Genomic DNA, 19701 nt, shown 5'->3' on the forward strand with positions numbered 1-19701 from the left:
TAATGAAGAAGGCGTTTGGTATGCTTTCTTTTATTGGTCAGAGTATTGAGTACAGGAGTTCGGAGGTCATGTTGCGGCTGTACAGGACATTGGTTAGGCCACTTTTGGAATATTGCATGCAATTCTGGTCTCCTTCCTATTGGAAAGATGTTGTGAAACTTGAAAGGGTTCAGAAAAGATTTACAAGGATGTTGCCTAGGGTTGGAGGATTTGAACTATAGGGAGAGGCTGAACAGGCTGGAGCTGTTTTCCCTGGATGTCGGAGGTTGAGGGGTAACTTTATAGAGGTTTACAAAATCATGAGGGGCATGGATAGGATAAATAAACAAAGTCTTTTCCCTGGGTCGGGGAGTCCAGAACTAGAGTGCATAGGTTTAGGGTGAGAGGGGAAAAATATAAAAGAGACCTAAGGGGCAACCTTTTCACACAGAGGGTAGTACGTGTATGGAATGAGCTGCCAGAGGAAGTGGTGGAGGCTGGTACAATTGCAACATTTAAAAGGCATCTGGATGGTTATACGAATAGGAAGGATTTAGAGGGATATGGGTCAGGTGCTGGCAGGTGGGACTTGATTGGGTTGGGATACCTGGTCGGCATGGACAGGCTGGACTGAAGGGTCTGTTTCCGCTGTACAGCTCTATGACTATGACTGTATGATGTACCATGAGATCAGGGTCTTCTGAGTGCCTAGGGAGTGAAAGCGCTCTAATCCAAGCTACGAGTTCACATCAGAACCTGCTGCCGACAGTGTAAGACCACAGAAGCTGTAGTTTACCAAAATGGAATGATGTAATTTCAGACCAACCACATACGAAAGCTGCTGCTCAGGAGAAGGCCCTGCAGGATGCAGTGTCCTTTGCATTCTGGAAGGAAGCAGAGAACACAAACCTTTCTAGTGTGAACTCCACTGGATTGAGCCAGATCCCAAGTACACAGGCAAGAATAAAACCTCAAAAAAAACCCAGTCATGCTCTAAAGCTTGTCCTTTGTTGCTACTCACAATCATCCCTCCTACCCTGGGAACAAAATAAACTCTCCTTTTTTGAATGGGAAGTTAAAAACAAACTTCTCGTTTTCCAGAAGGTTCCTTTTAGCAAAGCGATTCCATATCCAGCGTTAAGTTTAATGCAATACTCAGTCTACACCAATGTTTAGATAATCTTTATTTCTTTTAAACTGTAAATTATTACGGTCCCTCCCATACTTGTAAAATGTGCCTCAGTAGCACAGCCAAGGAAACGGTATATAATTCACAAAATAATCTTTCAATATAGTATCATCAAGTCTGATAGGAACTCGTCAATGAAATAGTTTTGAAATCCATGCGAGTGACAGGATTCCACATTTATTTCTTGAACCCCAAAGTCATTGCCCCAACAGAAATGTATCGTACACACTCCTGTAACTGCACCACAAGAGCCTTTACTCCTGTCACAGGTTTCCTGAGCAAAAGCCCAGTGATGGCATTTCCGGTGGGTCAGCCTACAGACAACGGTCACAGATTCCAGTCACCTGGTTAGGACTGCGAGAACGAGGTTGCAAAGCTAAGTGTGCAACTTGGGCAGGTCTTCTGTTCCTTCAGCCACAGAGAGATACACTGTATCCAAGAAAAAGCACAGAGAAAGCATAATGAGGAATTATTGCAAATATCTGCAAAGCAATTACAGCATGCAAACAGGCCATTCAGCCCATCGAGTCAAACAGCGCAGGAAACAGAGCCTGTAGTCCAACCAGTCCATAATCCCAAACTATAGTAGTCCTACCTGCCTGTGCTTGGAGAATAGATTTAGATTTAGATTACTTTACAGTGTGGAAACAGGCCCTTTGGCCCAACAAGTCCACACCGACCCGCCAAAGCGCAACCCACCCATACCCCTACATTTACCCCTTACCTAACACTTCGGACAATTTAGCATGGTCAATTCACCTGACCCGCACATCTTTGGACTGTGGGAGGAAACCGGAGCACCCGGAGGAAACCCACGCAGACACGGGGAGAATGTGCTAACTCCACACAGTCGCCTGAGGCGGGAATTGAACCCGGGTCTCTGGCGCTGTGAGGCAGCTAGAAAACAATCAACTGAAGGACCTGAAGGTAAAGTGCAAGGCAGGGATAAAAACAGATTCCATAGTCATTCAAGACCATGGTGCTGCTCTCCCATTAGACAGAGAGACAACTGATGGTGGTTTGACTTAAGGGCCACCCTGTTTCAGGTGAGGGGAGAGGGTCAGAAGGTGGGACCTTCATGATAATCATGAGAATTGAATCCACACTGTTGGTATCACTCTGTATTAAACCAGGTTATCAACTCCCCAGCTAAGGACACAAACTAAGGATGCAGGCTTGAAGGATCTCACTGAATAGAAGCAGCAAAATAGCCAAATTGCTTATGTTCTTTCTTTAAATCTCCTCTATTAAACATAATGATTCATTTCCCATTAGATCACAGATACAGTCCTTGGTCATTCAGTGACCATTCTTTGAACATGTGCTGAGTCACTGAGCATTGACAAAATATTACACCATGAAGAAGGTAACAATGGGATTTGAACGTATTCTCAATGAAAACCACAGCCCTGCTGCTCCAGACAGGGTTATTACCTTAGTGAACATGGGTGGGAACCCGATTTTTCCATGGGGCTGTGGGCATTGCTGGGCAAGGCCAGCATTTACTGCCTAAATCTAATTTCTCTGGATCTGAACTGCTTTCTATGCCATTTCAGAGGGCAATTAGAGTCAACCACCTTGCTGTGGATGTGGATGCTGAGTCACATTATCATGACACCAGTGGCTTCCAATTTCCCTACAGTAAGGGGTACACAGATGGCAATTGTTAACAAGAACTTCGCAATTAACTTCTTAATTCATTCATGGAACTTGGCAGGACTGTCTAGACCAACGCTTACCTAATCGTTAATAGTCTACCACAGGACGGTGGGTCTGGAGTCAGATACAGGCCCAACCATGTAAGGATGACAGACTTCAGTCTCTTAACAGGACATCTATGAACTAGAGCAGTTTTTACAACAATCAGCAGTGGTTACATAGCCACCAGGTTTTTAAAAAAAATTTGGCCATTTGTCCAATGGTGGGAATTGAACCCATGTCCTCACAACATTAGCCTGGGGTTCTAGGTTATGAGTGACATTATCACGACACCACCACCCACCCTTAGGCCAATTGCTGATCGATGTGGCACGAGGGGGAATTGTGACTTGATCAGGCCTCCCTCCAGATGGTTTTTTTGGGGTGGGAGGGTGGCATTGGCAGGGGGAGGAGTTGGCATTGCTAACCTCTCAACAGCTTTTTGTCGTCAATTCCCTGAACACAGAACAGGCTGGAGGAGCTGAATGATCTCGTCATATCCCAATTGTCCTATGGTCTGTATTTGGGTTCGTTACTCATCGTGAGGAGAAGGGTGGACATCTTCATACCACCATAACTCTGCCACCTTCCGAGAATGGGAACTACCTGTGTTTCCCAAACAATCGATACACAGCGACACCCTGCTGGAAAGGTACCTCTGGAAGGGCGGATTAACTGGACTTTGACCCCATCCAAAGCTGAGTTGCCCAGCTATTTAGGCCTGTCCGCCCTGTATCAAACCACAATCTAATTAGAGAGTTAGTGCGGACAGGAGGGGAGGAGGTAGAGTAGAAAGGTCAAAGCAGCCCAATCCTTTACCTCTCTGTGGTATTTGTGCCCACATTTCATTACAAAGAGACGACTGGCGGTGAGTTCCTCCTGGCAAATCACACAGGGATCTTCATCCTGCAAGGAAGCAAGGAACATGTTAACCAAGGTGCTGACAGGTCATTGACACCATCACAGATTGTCACTGTATCATCTAAATCTCAGCACAGCATGCCATTAAGCCACTGTGACCATCCTATGTTGTGAAGGCTGCATATTTTCTTTTTGGAAAATAATCCAAAAAACTAGGCATTGCTGTGTTGCAGAGAATGTACCATTTGTTTCACAACTTAAGAGTCAAAGTTGTGCAGCACAGAAACAGATTCTTTGGTCCAATGCACCCATGCTGACCAGATATCCTAACCTAATCTAGTCCCATTTGCCAGCATTTGACCCATATCCCTCCAAACCCTTCCTATTCATATACCCATCCAGATGCCTTTTAAATGTTGCAATTGTACCAGCCTCCTCTGGCAGCTTATTCCATTAATGCACCACCCTCTGCGTGAAAAGGTTGCCCCTTAGATCCCTTTTATATCTTTCCCCTCTCACCCTAAACATAAGCCCTCTAGTTCTGAACTCTCCTACCCTGGAGAAAAGACCTTGTCCAGTCACCCTATCCATGCCCCTCATGATTTTATAAACCTCTAGAAGGTCATCCCTCAGCTTCCAACACTCCAGGGAGAACAGCCCCAGCCTATTCAGCCTCTCCTTATCGCTCAAACCCTCCAACCCTGGCAACATAGTTGCAACTCTTTTCTGAACCCTTTCAAATTTCACAATGTCTTTCCTCTAGCAGGGAGGCCAACGTTGAAGGCGGAATTCCAAAAGTAGCCTAACCAACATCTTGTACAGCTGCCACGTGACCTCCTACTCCAATCCTCAATGCTCTGACCAATAAAGGCAAGTGTACAGAACGCCTTCTTCATTATCCTTTCTAACTACAACTCCACTTTCAAGGAATTATGAATCTTGAAGGTTAAAAAAGCAGAACTGTAAGGGGTTCACATTTTTGACATAAGGTCACTTAACTTTTGCAGAAGCTGGCTTTAATACTTTTGAGAGACTAGCTGGTCCCAGGTGTCTTTGGGTTGAAAAGCTGCCTAGCAACAGCTCTCAAATTTTTAAGTTGCAATTTGTCACTGATTTGAAAAGGTCAGCTGTACCTAGACCTCCAGAAACCCTGCAAGCAAATATGGGTCTCTTTCTCACCTTCTGAATAGGAGTAAAAAAAAAAAGCTGAAAAACGTGTTGCTGGAAAAGCGCAGCAGGTCAGGCAGCATCCAAAGAGCAGGAGAATCGATATTTCGGGTATAAGCCCTTCTTCAGGAAGAAAGGCTTATGCCCAAAATGCCGATTCTCCTGCTCCTTGGATGCTGCCTGACCTGCTGCGCTTTTCCAGCAACACGTTTTTCAGCTCAGATCTTCAGCATCTGCAGACCTCACTTTCTGCTAGTAAAAAAAAAATTCAAAGCCTCTGAAATGAAGCACATCTAACTTAAGCAAATTGACCAGCCACCAAATTAAGGATCGCTCACAGACAGCAACAAAGCAATGTTATGAAAAATTTAAAAACTGAGAAAGTCACCTCATTCCAACGCTGTGGCTTGGACTCATGCTTTCCACTCATGATATTTTACAGAGCTGTCTGGCTTGTGTGCGGTCTATTTGTGAATGAACGTGAGCATTTGGGTTTAAAAGGCATGTTGTTCAAATTTTGTTTAGCAGTAGTTAATAATCAATTTTTGCCACTCAATAAAGAATCGGTTTGTTTATAATTAATAATTTTTGATTTCTTGTTTTTGATAGAACCTGCTATGGGTCAAAGTCGGCAATTTAAATATCCCAGTGATTCAATTGGTCATTTATATTTGTGAGAGCTCATGGGATAGTATATATAAGTGTCAGCATACTCTTCCTATCAGAGTTATGAGAATGTGAACATTACAATGGAGTTGTCCATTTACTCATCCTTTCCTAACCCCTCCTTTCCATATCATACATTCTGTTGCTCTTGGGAAATAAGGCAGGGCAGGTGACAGAGGTATCAGTGGGGGAGCACTTTGGGACGAGCAACTATAATTCTATTAGTTTTAAAACAGTGATGTAAAAGGATAGATCAGATCTAAAAGTTGAAGTTCTAAACTGGTATCAGGCAAGAATATTCAAAAGCTGATTGGAGGCAGATGTTCGCAGGTAAAGGGACAGTTGGAAAATGGGAAGCCTTCAGAAATGAGATAACAAGAGTCCAGAGACAGTATATTCCTGTCAGGGTGAAAGGGAAGGCTGGTAGGTATAAGGAATGCTGGATGACTAAAGAAATTAAGGTTTGGTTAAGAAAAAGGAGGAAGCATATGTCAGGTATAGACAGGATAGATCGAGTGAATGCTTAAAAGCGTATAAAGGCAGTAGGGGTATATTTAAGAGGGAAATAATGAAGGCAAAAGTGGGACATGAGGTAGCTTTGGCAAATAGCGTTAAGGAGAATCAAAAGGGTTTTTACAAATACATTAAGGACAAAAGGGTAAAGGGAGAGAAAAGGGCCATTCAAAGATCAGCAAGGCGGCCTTTGTGTGGAGCCGCATGAGATGGGAGAGATATTAAACATTTTGCATCAGTATTTACTGTGGAAAAGAACTTGGAAGGTATAGAATGTAGGGAAATAGATAGTGACATCTTGAAAAATGTCCATATTACAGAGGAGGAAGTGCTAGATGTCTTGAAACGCATAAAAATGGATAAATCCCCAGGACCCGATCAGGTGTACCCTAGAACTCTGTGGGAAGCTAGAGAAGTGATTGCTAGGCCTCTTGCTGAGATATTTGTATTATCGATAGTCACAGGTGAGGTGCCGGAAGACTGGAGGTTGGCAAACGTGGTGCCACTGTTTAAGAAGGGTGGTAAGGACAAGCCAGGGAACTATAGAACAGTGAGCCTGACGTCGGTGGTGGGCAAGTTGTTGGAGGGAATCCTGAGGGACAGGATGTATATGTATTTGAATAGGCAAGGACTGATTAGGGATAGTCAACATGGCTTTGTGCGTGGGAAGTCATGTCTCACAAACTTGATCAAGTTTTTTGAAGAAGTAACAAAGAGGATTGAGGAGGGCAGAGTGGTAGACATGACCTTTATGGACTTCAGTAAGGCGTTTGACAAGGTTCCCCATGGGAGACTGATTAGCAAGGTTAGATCTCACTGAATACAGAGAACTAGCCATTTGGATACAGAACTGGCTCAAAGTAGAAGACAGAGGGTGGCGGTGGACGATTGGTTTTCGGACTGGAGGCCTGTGACCAGTGGAGTGCCACAAGGATCGGTGCTGGGTCCTCTTCTTTTCATCATTTATATAAATGATTTGGATGTGAGCATAAGAGGTACAGTTAGTGAGTTTGCAGATGACACCAAAATTGGAGATATAGTGGACAGCAAAGAAGGTTACCTCAGATTACAACAGGATCTTGACCAGATGGGCCAATGGGCTGAGGAGTGCAGATGAAGTTTAATTTAGATAAATGTGAGGTGCTGCATTTTGGGAAAACAAATCTTAGCAGGATTTATAACACTTTATGGTAAGTCCTAGGGAGTGCTGCTGAGAAAAAAGAGACCTTGGAGTGCAGGTTCATAGCTCCTTGAAAGTGGAGTCGCAGGTAGATAGAATAATGAAGAAGGCGTTTGGTATGCTTTCCTTTATTGGTCAGAGTATTGAGTACAGGAGTTGGGAGGTCATGTTGCGGCCGTACAGAACATTGGTTAGGCCACTGTTGGAATATTGCATGCAATTCTGGTCTCCTTCCTATCAGAAAGATGTTGTGAAACTTAAAAGGGTTCAGAAAAGTTTTACAAGATGTTTGCCAGGGTTGGAGGGTTTGAGCTGTAGGGAGAGGCTGAATAGTCTTGGGCTTTTTCCCTGGAGCGTTGGAGGCTGATGGGTGTCCTTATAGAGGTTTATAAAATCATGAGGGGCATGGGTAGGATAAATAGACAAAGTCTTTTCCCTTGGGTGAGGGAGTCCAGAACTAGAGGGCATAGGTTTAGGATGAGAGGGGAAAGATATAACAGAGACCTAAGGGGCAACTTTTTCACGCAAGGGGTGGTACGTGTATGGAATGAGCTGCCAGAGCACGTGGTGGAGGCATCAAAAGGCATCTGGGTGGGTATATGAATAGGAAGAGTTTAGAGGGATATGGGCTGTGTTCTGGCAGGTGGGACTAGATTGGGTTGGGATATCTGGTTGGCATGGACAGATTGGACCGAAGGGTCTGTTTCCATGTTGTACATCTCTATGACTCTATCCAAGTGCTACAATTAATTTGGTTTCCAGGGAGGCTAGTGGTAATGCAATCTATATTCTCAAACATTTTTGTACAAAAATTATTTTAACTTCATTTATCCTTCTAATTCTAATCTGGAGTTTATATCTTGTATTCACTTAGGAACCAATGGAAATAATATTTTGCTATTTAAACTCTTAGGTCCTTCGAATGCTCCATTTGTTTGCTTCTTTAGCCTTCTCTGCTCTGAAAGCAGTCCTCACTTTTCCAGATGCTCATTATAGCTGTATCATCACATTCCTGTTTTCATTGTCAACGTTTGGCGTTCTGTCATTTTCTGTGGTTCCATTACCTTTACTTGACCTTAACCACACCCAATAATCCAAGTGGTGCCAATTCCTTACTTTTGCTGATTCAACAGTCTTGAGTACAGACCCAGAATCCAACCTACCCTGTTCTGAGGAAACAACAAAGAAAATGACGGAAAACCTTCAACACATCAGGCATCATCTTGGGGAAAAGAAACGGAGTTAGCATTCCAAGTCGATAACCCTTCATCAGACCTATTCTGATAAAAAGGTTATTAACCTCAAACATTAAATCCTACTTTCGCTCCACAGATTCTGCTAGACGTATTAAAAATTTCCAGCACTTCCTGTTTTCATTCCCAGTACTGGTAATATTTTGCTTTGGAATTAATCTTTCACTGCCTGGTTCCAATTATAATTCCACTCTGAAAGTTCTGCATCTCGGTTTCTGTAAATGTATGAGAATTTAGGCATTCCCTTTACCTGTGTTGACCATGATCTTATCTGTAGAACTTCATGTGTTGTCTAAATTGTTGTCTACCCTCTCTGTCTGAGTTAGAAATGTCCTCCTGCATGATTCCTCATTCCTTTAATCTGATGGTATGGTATTCTTACTGATACTTGTCCTCACCATTGAAGTAGCACTGAGGAACCATCTGGTAATAATGAGTTGGCATAGAATCCTTTCACATAGACTCCAACCCAAGACATGTTTGTGGAATAAAAATTACTCTACCGGTTATTGTAGTTCTTTCAATTTGATCAGTTTTAAGCCACAAGTTTGAGGGACACAAACTTAATGTGTTTCGGAGGAAAACTGCAGGAAAAGAAACAAGACCGACACATGAAAAACACACACATGCGCATGTAAAATGAAAAAGGAATACCTGAAGGCTTGGCTCAGGGTTGACCCCACTTTGATGGGACAAACCTGTGGTAAATCCAGTTTGACTTGTCAAGGAATCTGGTGTAATATTTCTCCACGTTGTCGAAGGCAACATCGGATCAGCTGGTAAACTCGAAAAGTCCAGATTACTGTTCTGTGGGAGAACAAAACGAAACACAAACAATATCAACTTTGATGCAGTAACCTGTAATTAAACCTAATTAACATGACACATCAGTTTGAATTCTGCCCGATGTAAGCCAAGATAAAACCAAAGTGAAACTCAGTGTGGAGATTATGCCACATCTCAGCACACTGCAATGGGATTTCCTTCACTCCCCCCATCCCCCCAACCGATTGGTGTGTTGCACTGTCAGGTAAATCCTGTACAAAAGACTGACAAACTGACTGCTCCCTTCTTAACAGAAAAGAACCTGAAACATCATCACAGTCAAATCACTCACAAGCCAAAATTATTTAACATTCAAACAGCTCTTTAAACTGGAAAGTTACACAGAGCCACTGACTGACTAAGAGTCAGTCAGGTCTGGGGCTCAAATGTTCTTGTATGCTCTCAAGCAGAATATTCAACAAGTCGACCTGTATTTAAATAGTGCCTATTGCTGAATGTAGTTTTGGCTATATCAAAGAGACCAATGGAGATGGAAATCAGATAGATCTTATAACTTGCTAGTTTTATAATTGATGGCTGGCTCTCTTCGTCAATGTACTTCGCAAGTGATAAAGGCGCAAATTACCCTTCATGTCCCCTTACATCAGACCAACAAGAGTTAGCACAGTGCTCAAATTCTACTTCTCGATAAGTTTTGCATGCTTTATAGATACGATAAAGCACATGTTAAGTACTACGGTGAAAACTAGTATCCAAATAGAAACAAAATTTTAAAAAATTTTATAACTGAATCAACCAATTACTCTTTTCATTGTGTGTAACAGGATGACTTCATTTAACACTGCTCCAAATGTTAGACTTATTGCAACTTGCAAACTGAGTACAGCTCCCTTGGTGTAATGTAGGGGAGGTGATGGCCTAGTGGTATTATCGTTAGACTATTAACCCAGAAACTCTGCTAACCTTCTTGACTCAGGGTTCAAATGCTGCCATGGCAGATGGTGGAAATTGAATTCAATTTAAAAACTTCAAAATTAATAATCGACTGAGGGCCATGAAACCATATTGCCAATTGCTGGAAAAATCCTTCTCGCTCTCTAATGTCCTTCAGGGAAGGAAATCTGGCTTCCTCACTGGGTCTAGCATACATGTGACTCCAGACCCATAGCAATGTGAAGGACTCTCAACCAGAATGGCCGAGCAGGAGGCTGGAAGAACACAGCAAGTCAGGCAGCATCAGGAGGTGGAGAAGTCAATGTTTTGGGTGTCACCATTCTTCAGGACTGGAGGTGGGGGAAGGTTTTGGGTGGGGAGAGGGACGGAGTGAAATTGGAAAACTCAATGTTTGAGTCCTCCAGGTTGTGGGCTGCCCAGGTGGAAGATGAGGTGTTGTTTCTCCATCGCTGTAGCAATGGAGGAGGCCAAGGATGGTCATGTCGGAGAGGGAATGGGACGAGCCACTCGGTTCAAGATCAGTTAGGAGACAGAAAATAAATGCTAGCCAGACAGCAAAGCCCACATCCCACGACTAAATTTTAAAAAAACTAATGATCTAAAGTAGTAATAATACACAAATAGCTCCTATACACTTACGGCAAGTAGTGGCTGATGGTTTTTGATAAGGACTGATACTTGGCTGATGATCTGTTCAAAGGACAGTCCAGACAATGAGTTATTGTTCATAGCTCGGACCTGCCGGAGTAAGATGATCATTGTTTCCCTGTCCAAAAAAAAATCAAGAAACATGAGGCTACGCTAATGTCTGAAAGCTCCTTCCAGACTAGATACATCCAGTTCTCACTACATCCATTCCGGGCAGACAATAAACAATTTTGTGGAAAATACATGCTACTACTGAGCAAATGGCACATTGAAATGGACAGAATCATAAAAGATTCAAACAGAGGACGTGATACTACAACCCAATGCATCCTCAGTCTTCAGTTTCTTCCCCTGCTCAAACTAGCATTAACTTGCTTACTCCTTCAGGAGTGAGGTGAAGCAATCAATACAGACTCTTTCACCATAAGTAGCATCACAGCTACAACCACGCAGCAGCATATCCAGTTAGCTCCCCGAGAAGTAACAATTCACCACAGCAGCCCCTCCCAATCAGCACCACTGCCGTACGTGTAGATCCGGAAATTGGAGAATCACACAGATCTGCAACGCTCTTCATAGTTTAATGGTCTGACCAGGATTCTGATGAGGTAATGCCTTGTAGCAGACATACCATATGGTTCTTGGCACAACCAAGTGCCTTCAAGAGAGGAGAGAAGGAAAACAGGTGAATGGAGCAAGTCGATTCTGAAGATAACACCTTCACAAACCACCTGACAGACTGGATTGACCCAATAGGTAGCTCATAATAACTGTCATTTATATGGCACCTTTCACATAACGGAAGGCTCTTCACAGCAGTGGTATAAACTACCAAACCAAGTCACACGAGGAGATTAATTCAGAAACCGAAAACATGGTAAAAGATACAGCTTTTAAGGGAAAGGGAGGGGCTTTGGAATGCTGGTCCTAAGCTCAGGCAAGTGAAGAAAAACACATCAACGGCAAAGCGATTTAAACTGGAGATGCTCCCAAGGCCAGAATTCCAGCAGCACAGATCGTAGAGAGTGGTGTTACGGAAGCTTCGAATATATGAGAGGGGACACCCACAGGGCGAGTGGTGAGGTCATAGAGGGATTTGAAAACATGGGGAAGAATTTTAAAAACAAGATATTGCTTGACTGGGAGCCAATGTATGTCAGAGAGTGCAAGTCCATCAATTGGTTCATAATGAGCTAAGACAGAGTTTTGTGTAGCCTCAAGTTCAGAATGCAAAGTGAAGTCAATGCACTGCTCACAATCCCATCTCTTGGGTAATATAACTGGGTCCTGTGATGGTAGAGGGAGGTTTTAAACCTCCCGGTGTTTCCACAGACATGACTGCCCTTCTGACTCCTAACAGTCAGGTTTCCTAATCAATCTAGAGACTTATAAAAATAAATATCCACGATGGGGCCCCTCAGTCCCAGCAAGTCTTCTTCAGACTCCAGTTTTTGTTTTACCTGTTATGTTTCGGGAACAGCTCAGTCAATTGCTCCAGAAGTCGTTCCAAATGGTTTTGAGTTGATCCACCAGTTTGGCTGGGATTACCCGGACCAACAGGTGTTTGATGCGGTAACCCAGATGACGTTTGCACTGATAACCCTGGGGACATCGAGCGCTGTAACAATTTCCAAGCAGATTTTAAATGAGAGCAGTGTTCTAATTAAGAATGTAAATGTTCACAGAAATGAAGCAGCCATCTGTGGATGGAACTGGAGAGCATGGATTGAACAAAGGAATGGATTTTATGTTAAAAGTGGAGACCAGAACCACTACTATCCAATGGGCTCTTGAGCTTTTATGACTTTTCCTATAAAAACAGAATCAAGTAAAACTCCTTTCTCCCAATCAGAATACAAATAAAATCCATATGGAAACGTGTCCTGGCTTACCTGTGTTATTCCTATTTGATTGTTCAATGGAGCCAATCCCGGGGGAAATGCTGGCACTGTCGAGGATGTTCCCTGGCTGGTGTTATTTGTGGGAAATCCACTGGCAGCCAGGAGCTCTTTTTGCTTTGCCATGTAGATATGCTAAACAAAAGTAGATTTAAAAATTTTTATATGCAAGCTTTACTTAGCCAGCAAAGTCCCAAAGCATCTGGTATATGTTTAAGATTTTTACATTTCTGTAATTATAGAACATTAGAACATTACAGCGCAGTATAGGCCCTTCGGTCCTCAATGTTCCACAGACCTGTGGAACCAATCTGAAGCCCATCTAACCTACACTATTTCATTCTCGGCCATATGTTTATCCAATGACCATTTAAATTCCCTTAAAGTTGGCAAGTCTACAAGTGTTGCAGGCAGGGTGTTCCACACCCCTAGTACTCTGAGTAAAGGATTTGGATATGAACATAAGAGATATAGTTAGTACGTATGCAGATGACACCTAAATTGGAGGTGTAGTGGACAGCGAAGAAGGTTACCTCAGATTACAACGGAATCTTGATCAGATGGGCCAGTGGGCTGAGGAGTGGCAGACGGAGTTTAATTTAGATAAATGCGAGGTGCTGCATTTTGGGAAAGCAAACCTTAGTAGGACTTATACACTTAACGGTAAGATCCTAGGGAGTGTTGCTGAACTGAGACACCTTGGAGGGCAGGTTCTTAGCTCTTTGAAAGTAGAGTCGCAGGTAGAGAGGACAGTGAAGAAGACAAGTTTTGAGAAGATTTGTAGTTCAGGTTGAGGTTCTGGATGTAAATTTGCTTGCTGAGCTAGAAGGTTCATTTCCAGACGTTCCATCTCCCACTAGGTAATATCTTCAGTGGGCCTCCGGAAGATAAGGAAGTAGTGTCCTTCCTTATCTGTACGTAAGGATACTAGTGAGAGTGGGTCATGTCGTTTTGTGACTGGTTGATGTTCATGTATCCTGGTAGCTAGTTTTCTGCCTGTTCGTCCAATGTAGTGTTTGTTACACTAACTGAAACCTAAAGAAACCCAAACATATAAATAGAAAGCAGTAATTATCAGCAGTGTTTCGCCTGGAGGCCCACTGAAGATGTTATCTGGTAGGGTGATGAAACGTCTGGAAATGAACCTATGTTCCCTTGTGCTAGCCATCGGCATCCGAGGAAAAAAAGCTCCCACTGTCCACCCTATCTAACCCTCTGATTATCTTGTATGTCTAAAAAAGTCACCTCTCAACCCTCTTCTCTCAAACGAAAACAGCCTCAAGTCCGTCAGACTTTCCTCGTAAGACCTTCCCTTCGTATTAGGCAACATCCTAGTAAATCTCTCTGAACCCTTTCCAAAGCTTCCATGTCCTTCCTATAATGCGGTGACCTGAACTGTATGCAATACTCCAAACGCGGCCTCTCCAGAGCTTTGTACAGCTGCAATATGACCTAATTGCTCCAAAACCCAATCCCTCTACTAACAAAATGTAACACACCGTTTGCCTTCTTAACAACCCTATCAACCTGACGGCAACTTTCAGGGGTCTATGTACATGGATACCGAAGTTTCTGCTCATCCACACCACCAAGTACCATTACCATTAGCCCAGTACTCTTTATTCCTTTTGCTCCTTCCAAAGTAAATCACCTCACTTTTCTGCATTAAACTCCATTTACAACCTCTCAGCCCAGCTCAGCAGCTTACCTATGTCCGTCTGTAACCTGCAACATCCTTCGGCAATATCCTCAACTCCACTGACCTTAGTGTCATCTGCAAATTTAACAACCTATCCTTCTACGCTCTCATCCAGGTAATTTATAAAAATGACAAACAGCAGTGGCCCCAAAGTAGATCTTTGCGGTACCCCATTAGTAACTGAACTTCAGGATAAACAACTCCCACCAACGACTACCCTCTGTCTTCTTTCAGCTAGCCAATTTCTGATCGAAACCACTAAATCACCCTCAATCCCATGCCTCTGTATTTCGTGCAATAGCTTACCGTGGGGAACCTTATGAAATGCCTTACTGAAATCCATATACACCACATCAACCGCTTTATCCACATCCACCTGCTTGGTCACCTTCTCAAAGAACTCAATACGGTTTGTGAGGCAAGACCGACCCTCCACAAAACTCTGTTGACAATCCCTAATCAACTTATTCCTTTCTAGATGATTATAGATCCTATCTCTTATAACTTTTTCCAACACTTTACCGACAACCGAAGTAAGGCTCACTGGTCTATAATTACCAGGGTTGTCTCTACTCCCCTTCTTGAACAAGGGAACAATACTTGCTATCCTCTAGTTTTCTGGCACTATTCCTGCAGACAATAATGATGTAAAGATCAAAGCCAAAGCCTCTGCAATCTCCTCCCTGACTTCCCAGAGAATCCTAGGCTAAATCCCAACAGCCCCTGGGGACTTGCCTATTTTCACACTTTCCAGAATTGCTAACACTCCCTCCTTGTGAACCTCAATCCTGTCTAGTCTAATAGCCTGTACCTCCGTACGCTCCTCGACATCAATTTTGAGCCTGTTCTGTTTGAGGGGAAGAATAGAAAAGCAGTCTGTTATTTAAATGGGGAGAGATTATATACTTCTAAAGTTCAGGGGGATCTGGGCAAGCGAGTACATAAGTCACAAAAAGTCCATACAGTTACAGTGAGTGATTGGGAATGCAAACAGAATGTCATCATTTATTGCAAGGGCAATGGAATAGCACAGGAAGGGCTATTTGTATTGAGTATTGATGTGGCCACATCACTGTTCACTAAATTGGACTCCTTTAAGATGTTAATTTATTAGAACTTTTGTTCAGAGAAGATACTTGGGGGCATTGTTTTATGAAGAAGAATCAGATAGGTGGGCCTACAGCCAATGGAGTTTAAAAGAATGAGGGGGTGACCTTTTTTCTATTTATTCACTCATGGGATGTGGGCATTTATTACCTGTCCCTAGTTGCCCTCAAGAACGTGATGATGACCTGCCTTCTTGAACCACTGCAGTCCACGAGTTGTGGGTAGACCCAAAATGCTGTTAGGGAGGGGATTCTAGGACATTTTCAAGTCATATGTGGAGACATACAAAATCCTGTGGGGGCTCGACTGCCAGAATGCATCGAGAGGAACTCGGGGACATCGGGGAATTTTTCTCTCAGAGGGTCACAAGTTTTTAGAAACTCTCTTCCCCAGAAAGCAGTGGAAGCAGGAACTATCAAATAGTTTTAAGGCCGAGGTAGATTAATTTTTGACTAATGAGGGAGTTGCTGGTTACCGGGATAGGCAAGAATGTGGAGCTAAAACCAGCCATAATCTTAGAGAATGGTGGTTCAGGCTAGAGGAACCAAATGGACTATTCCTGCTCTTAATCCATATGTTCAAACTCAACACTTACCATGAAATCAGTCTGAGACGGAGGCAAGAAGACAGGGACCTGCGGCATGTTACACAACTTTGCTCCATTCCGAATCAGGTCAATCTGTTCACTGAAGGTACTCTGATGTAACAAAAGAACAACCATGAATAACCAAAAGGTAAAGCATTTCTTGCACTATTTGAACAATCAATGCTTACCACTTATTTGGCTGAAGTAGCTTTATTATTGCAATAGCTAAACCAATCATTCGAAAATCATGGAAACTGGATCACTAAGAGTTAATGAGTGTAGTGCTGGAAAAGCACAGCAGGTCAGGCAGCATCCGAGGAGCAGGAGAATCGATGTTTCGGACATAAGCGCCTCATCACCATTCCTGATGAAGAGCTTATGCCCGAAACATCGATTCTCCTGCTCCTCGGATGCTGCCTGACCTGCTGTGCTTTTCCAGCAGTACACTCTTGACTCTGATCTCTAGCACTTTCTCCCACTAAGGGTTAACTGTGGACTCAGTTTTCTATTCACTGTCTTCCCCCTCTCTCTTTTTAGATTTTAAGTGATGATTGTGTGATACAGCAAGGTTCTAAGCCCAGAATGAGTACAGCATTGGCACATAAAATACACCCACGTCAGGGTTTGAAGAAGGATGAACGTTTTTGCAAAGTGGGAGTGACCTTGTGAAAACAGAAAAGGGAACCTTGAGAGGTTTTCAATCATAAAGATGGGATTTGCAGCTTAAAGAATCTCACCCACCTCTGACGTGGTCACATACCTTGGTCTGCTTCCATCAGTGAAGATTTAGACAGTAAGAGAGTTGTATAGAGCTCTGCTAACTTTGGGCGGGACAGTGGCTCAGTGTTAGCACTGCTGCCTCACGGTGCCAGGGACCTGGGTTCATTTCCACCCTCAGGCGACTGTGTGAATTTTGCACGTTCTCCCCGCATCTGCATGGGTTTCCTCTGGGTGCTTTGGTTTCTTCCCACTGTCCAAAGATGTACAGGTTAGGTGGATTAGCCATGGGAAATTGCCCCGTAGAGTCCAGGGATGTACAGGCTAGGTGGATTAGCCATAGGAAACGTGGGGTTACGGGAATAGGGTCAAGGTGGGGTGTGGCGGGGGGGGTGGGCGCTAGGTCTGGGATGCTTTTCAGAGTGTTGGTGCATATTCAATGGGCCAAATGGCTTTTTTCCATACTGTAGGGATTCTAAATAAGTAAAAGGCTGGATACTGATCTGACTGATAGCTTATTCCAGATTTAGCACTGCTGCCTCACAGCGCCGGAGACCCGGGTTCAATACCCGCCTCAGGCAACTAACTGTGTGGAGTCTGCACGTTCTCCCCGTGTCTGCGTGGGTTTCCTCCGGGTGCTCCGATTTCCTCCCACAGTCCAAAGATGTGCAGGTCAGGTGAATTGGCCATGCTAAATTGCCCATAGAGTTAGGTAAGGGGTAAATGTAAGGGTGGGTTGCGCTTCGGCAGGTCGGTGTGGACTTGTTGGGCCGAAGGGCCTGTTTCCACACTGTAATATAATCTAATGTAATCTAAAATCTAAAATCTAAAATGAGGGCCATGGGATGTTCGAGTACAAATGGATTGGAATATGGCCGATTCTCATATTCCAAGGATATGGAGTCTTTGGAAAGTATTGCCCGATTGGAACAGTGAATGTCAACTCTCAAGACGTTAGAACAGAGATCAGTGTCAGACAGAAATCGTTGGGATAGTGAATATTTGGAGAAAGTGAGGACTGCAGATGCTGGAGATTAGAGTCAACAAGTGTGGTGCTGGAAAAGCATAGCCAGTCAGGCAGCATCTGAGGAACAAGAGAATCGATGTTTTGAGCATAAGTTGTTCATCAGCAATGTCAGTCCTGATGAAAAGCTTATGCTCGAAACGTCAAGTCTCCGGCTCCTTGGATGCTGCCTGACCAGCTGTGCTTTTTCAGCACCATACTTTTTGATAGTTAACACTTGGTCCATAATCTTCAAGCCTAATGTTGGTGACCTCACACAGACAGGGCAGTTTCCCAGGTTATTGTGCATTATTGTCCTTGGGTCTTTTCACTGGGGAGACTATATTGTGTTGGGTGAGGAGTTGAGTTGGGGGGGGGGGGGAGAGGAATGAGGTGCGGTGATAAAGATAAGGGAGTTGGGGCAGAGGGCTAGTTGGAAGCGATAAAGGAATGTTCTGTCTTCCATTCTGGTAGGCCATGTTTGACGCAGTAAGCCACAGGAGTCTGGGAACAAAAAAAACTGCTCAGCTCCACATCTCACTGGATCTAAGGACATTCCCAGACAGTGCAAAGCAGAGGAATTGAAACAAAAATGACCACTAAAATGACTCAAAGCGCTTCCGTAACCAATAAAGTACTTGAAGTGTCGTCATTGTTGCCACGTAGAAAACCCATCAGCCATTTTGTACACAACAAGCTACGTGACAAAGAACAGAAAATCTGTCTTTCTGATGGTTGATGGAGGGATAAGTATTGACCAGGCCACCAGAGATAATTCCTCCACTCTCACAATTTGGGATCTCTCACATCTCAGCCAGGAATGGTCCCACCCGAACACTTCCCGTGAAAGATGGCAGCGCTGATAGTGTGGCATTCCCTCGGGATCAAATCGGAGCTACGAGCCCTGGAGTGGGGACGTAGGCTCGAATCCCTGCGATTCAGAGACCGCAGTGCTACCGACGGAGTCGTGTCTGACACAGGGAGGACGCACAAGAGAACGGACCACAAAATCTTTGTAAAACCAAATACTGACCACTGTTTGGTGTATTTTTGACTTGATGTCAGCGAGCACCAGCTCATATGCCAGCATCGCAGCCTTGACGTCAATCTGAACCGTAGGCGTGCTGCGGGGACAGAAGAAAGATCTTTAAAACCAGCCCCTCACCTTCACAGCATAGAGATCCTGGTCACTCTCCCCGTCAATGCTAATGTAGCTGGCTATGCAGCTCACGCAGAAACAGTCGAAGCACTAACCCTGCGATTTTGATTGTAATGTTGCTGTGCATGGTTCAGCTCATATTTCTCTTTATTGATAAACCAACCCCATGGGATGTATCAACAGTCTGAACCAGCGAGTACTACGCATCCAAATAAACAACAGCATTCAAAAATATATAGGTGCGGAAGCTACATGTACAAGTCACTGGGTCACAAAAGGTGCAGTTGAGGTATAAGAACATGGCTGATCTACTAGGACACAAGAACAGGTTTGAGTGGCAGTATGGCCTGCTACTGTTTCTTTTGATAAATGCAAGTAAAAGCTCATTCACACAAGGAAACAGTCAGCTGTCTATTTGTCGGAGTCACAGTATGTTTTTATTTTTGTTACTTCATATAAGGGGAGTATTTTAACATTTGAAACTGTGTTTTTGAGATTTCAGTGCAAACAGGTTTAAAAAGCACCACTGTGTGTGATTCTTTTAGCTCCTCTGAGTAACCTGTACCCTGCATTTGCACCGCTCTGAGTGCTGTGACCATAAACCCGGGGTTACCCTCTCACAATCCAAGATCAAAGTC

The 19701-nt window shown here is 43.7% G+C and overlaps 1 protein-coding gene across 7 annotated transcripts in view; it reads right to left on the minus strand.

Moving 5' to 3' along the window:
* Positions 1-1146: 1146 nt before the first annotated feature.
* Positions 1147-19701, minus strand: part of LOC122540641 (E3 ubiquitin-protein ligase DZIP3-like) — a 119139-nt gene continuing 100584 nt past the window's right edge. For 6 of the 7 annotated variants that reach the window (XM_043676638.2, XM_043676635.2, XM_043676636.2 and 3 more), the window contains 8 exons: positions 18938-19028; positions 16194-16295; positions 12787-12927; positions 12355-12512; positions 10886-11012; positions 9161-9313; positions 3686-3772; positions 1147-1597 (listed from right to left, as the gene is read on the minus strand). In XM_043676638.2, coding sequence (XP_043532573.2) covers positions 1517-1597; positions 3686-3772; positions 9161-9313; positions 10886-11012; positions 12355-12512; positions 12787-12927; positions 16194-16295; positions 18938-19028 — 940 coding nt within the window. In that variant the 3' untranslated portion in view covers positions 1147-1516. Of the gene's footprint in view, positions 1598-3685; positions 3773-9160; positions 9314-10885; positions 11013-12354; positions 12513-12786; positions 12928-16193; positions 16296-16944; positions 17155-18937; positions 19029-19701 lie in introns of those variants that run through there. The other variant, XR_015751972.1, reaches the window with a different exon arrangement.

Source organism: Chiloscyllium plagiosum, unplaced genomic scaffold (genome assembly GCF_037043375.1).
Source record: "Chiloscyllium plagiosum isolate Xiang-an unplaced genomic scaffold, Cpla_swu_hap1 HiC_scaffold_29, whole genome shotgun sequence".
Lineage (NCBI taxonomy): Eukaryota > Metazoa > Chordata > Chondrichthyes > Orectolobiformes > Hemiscylliidae > Chiloscyllium > Chiloscyllium plagiosum.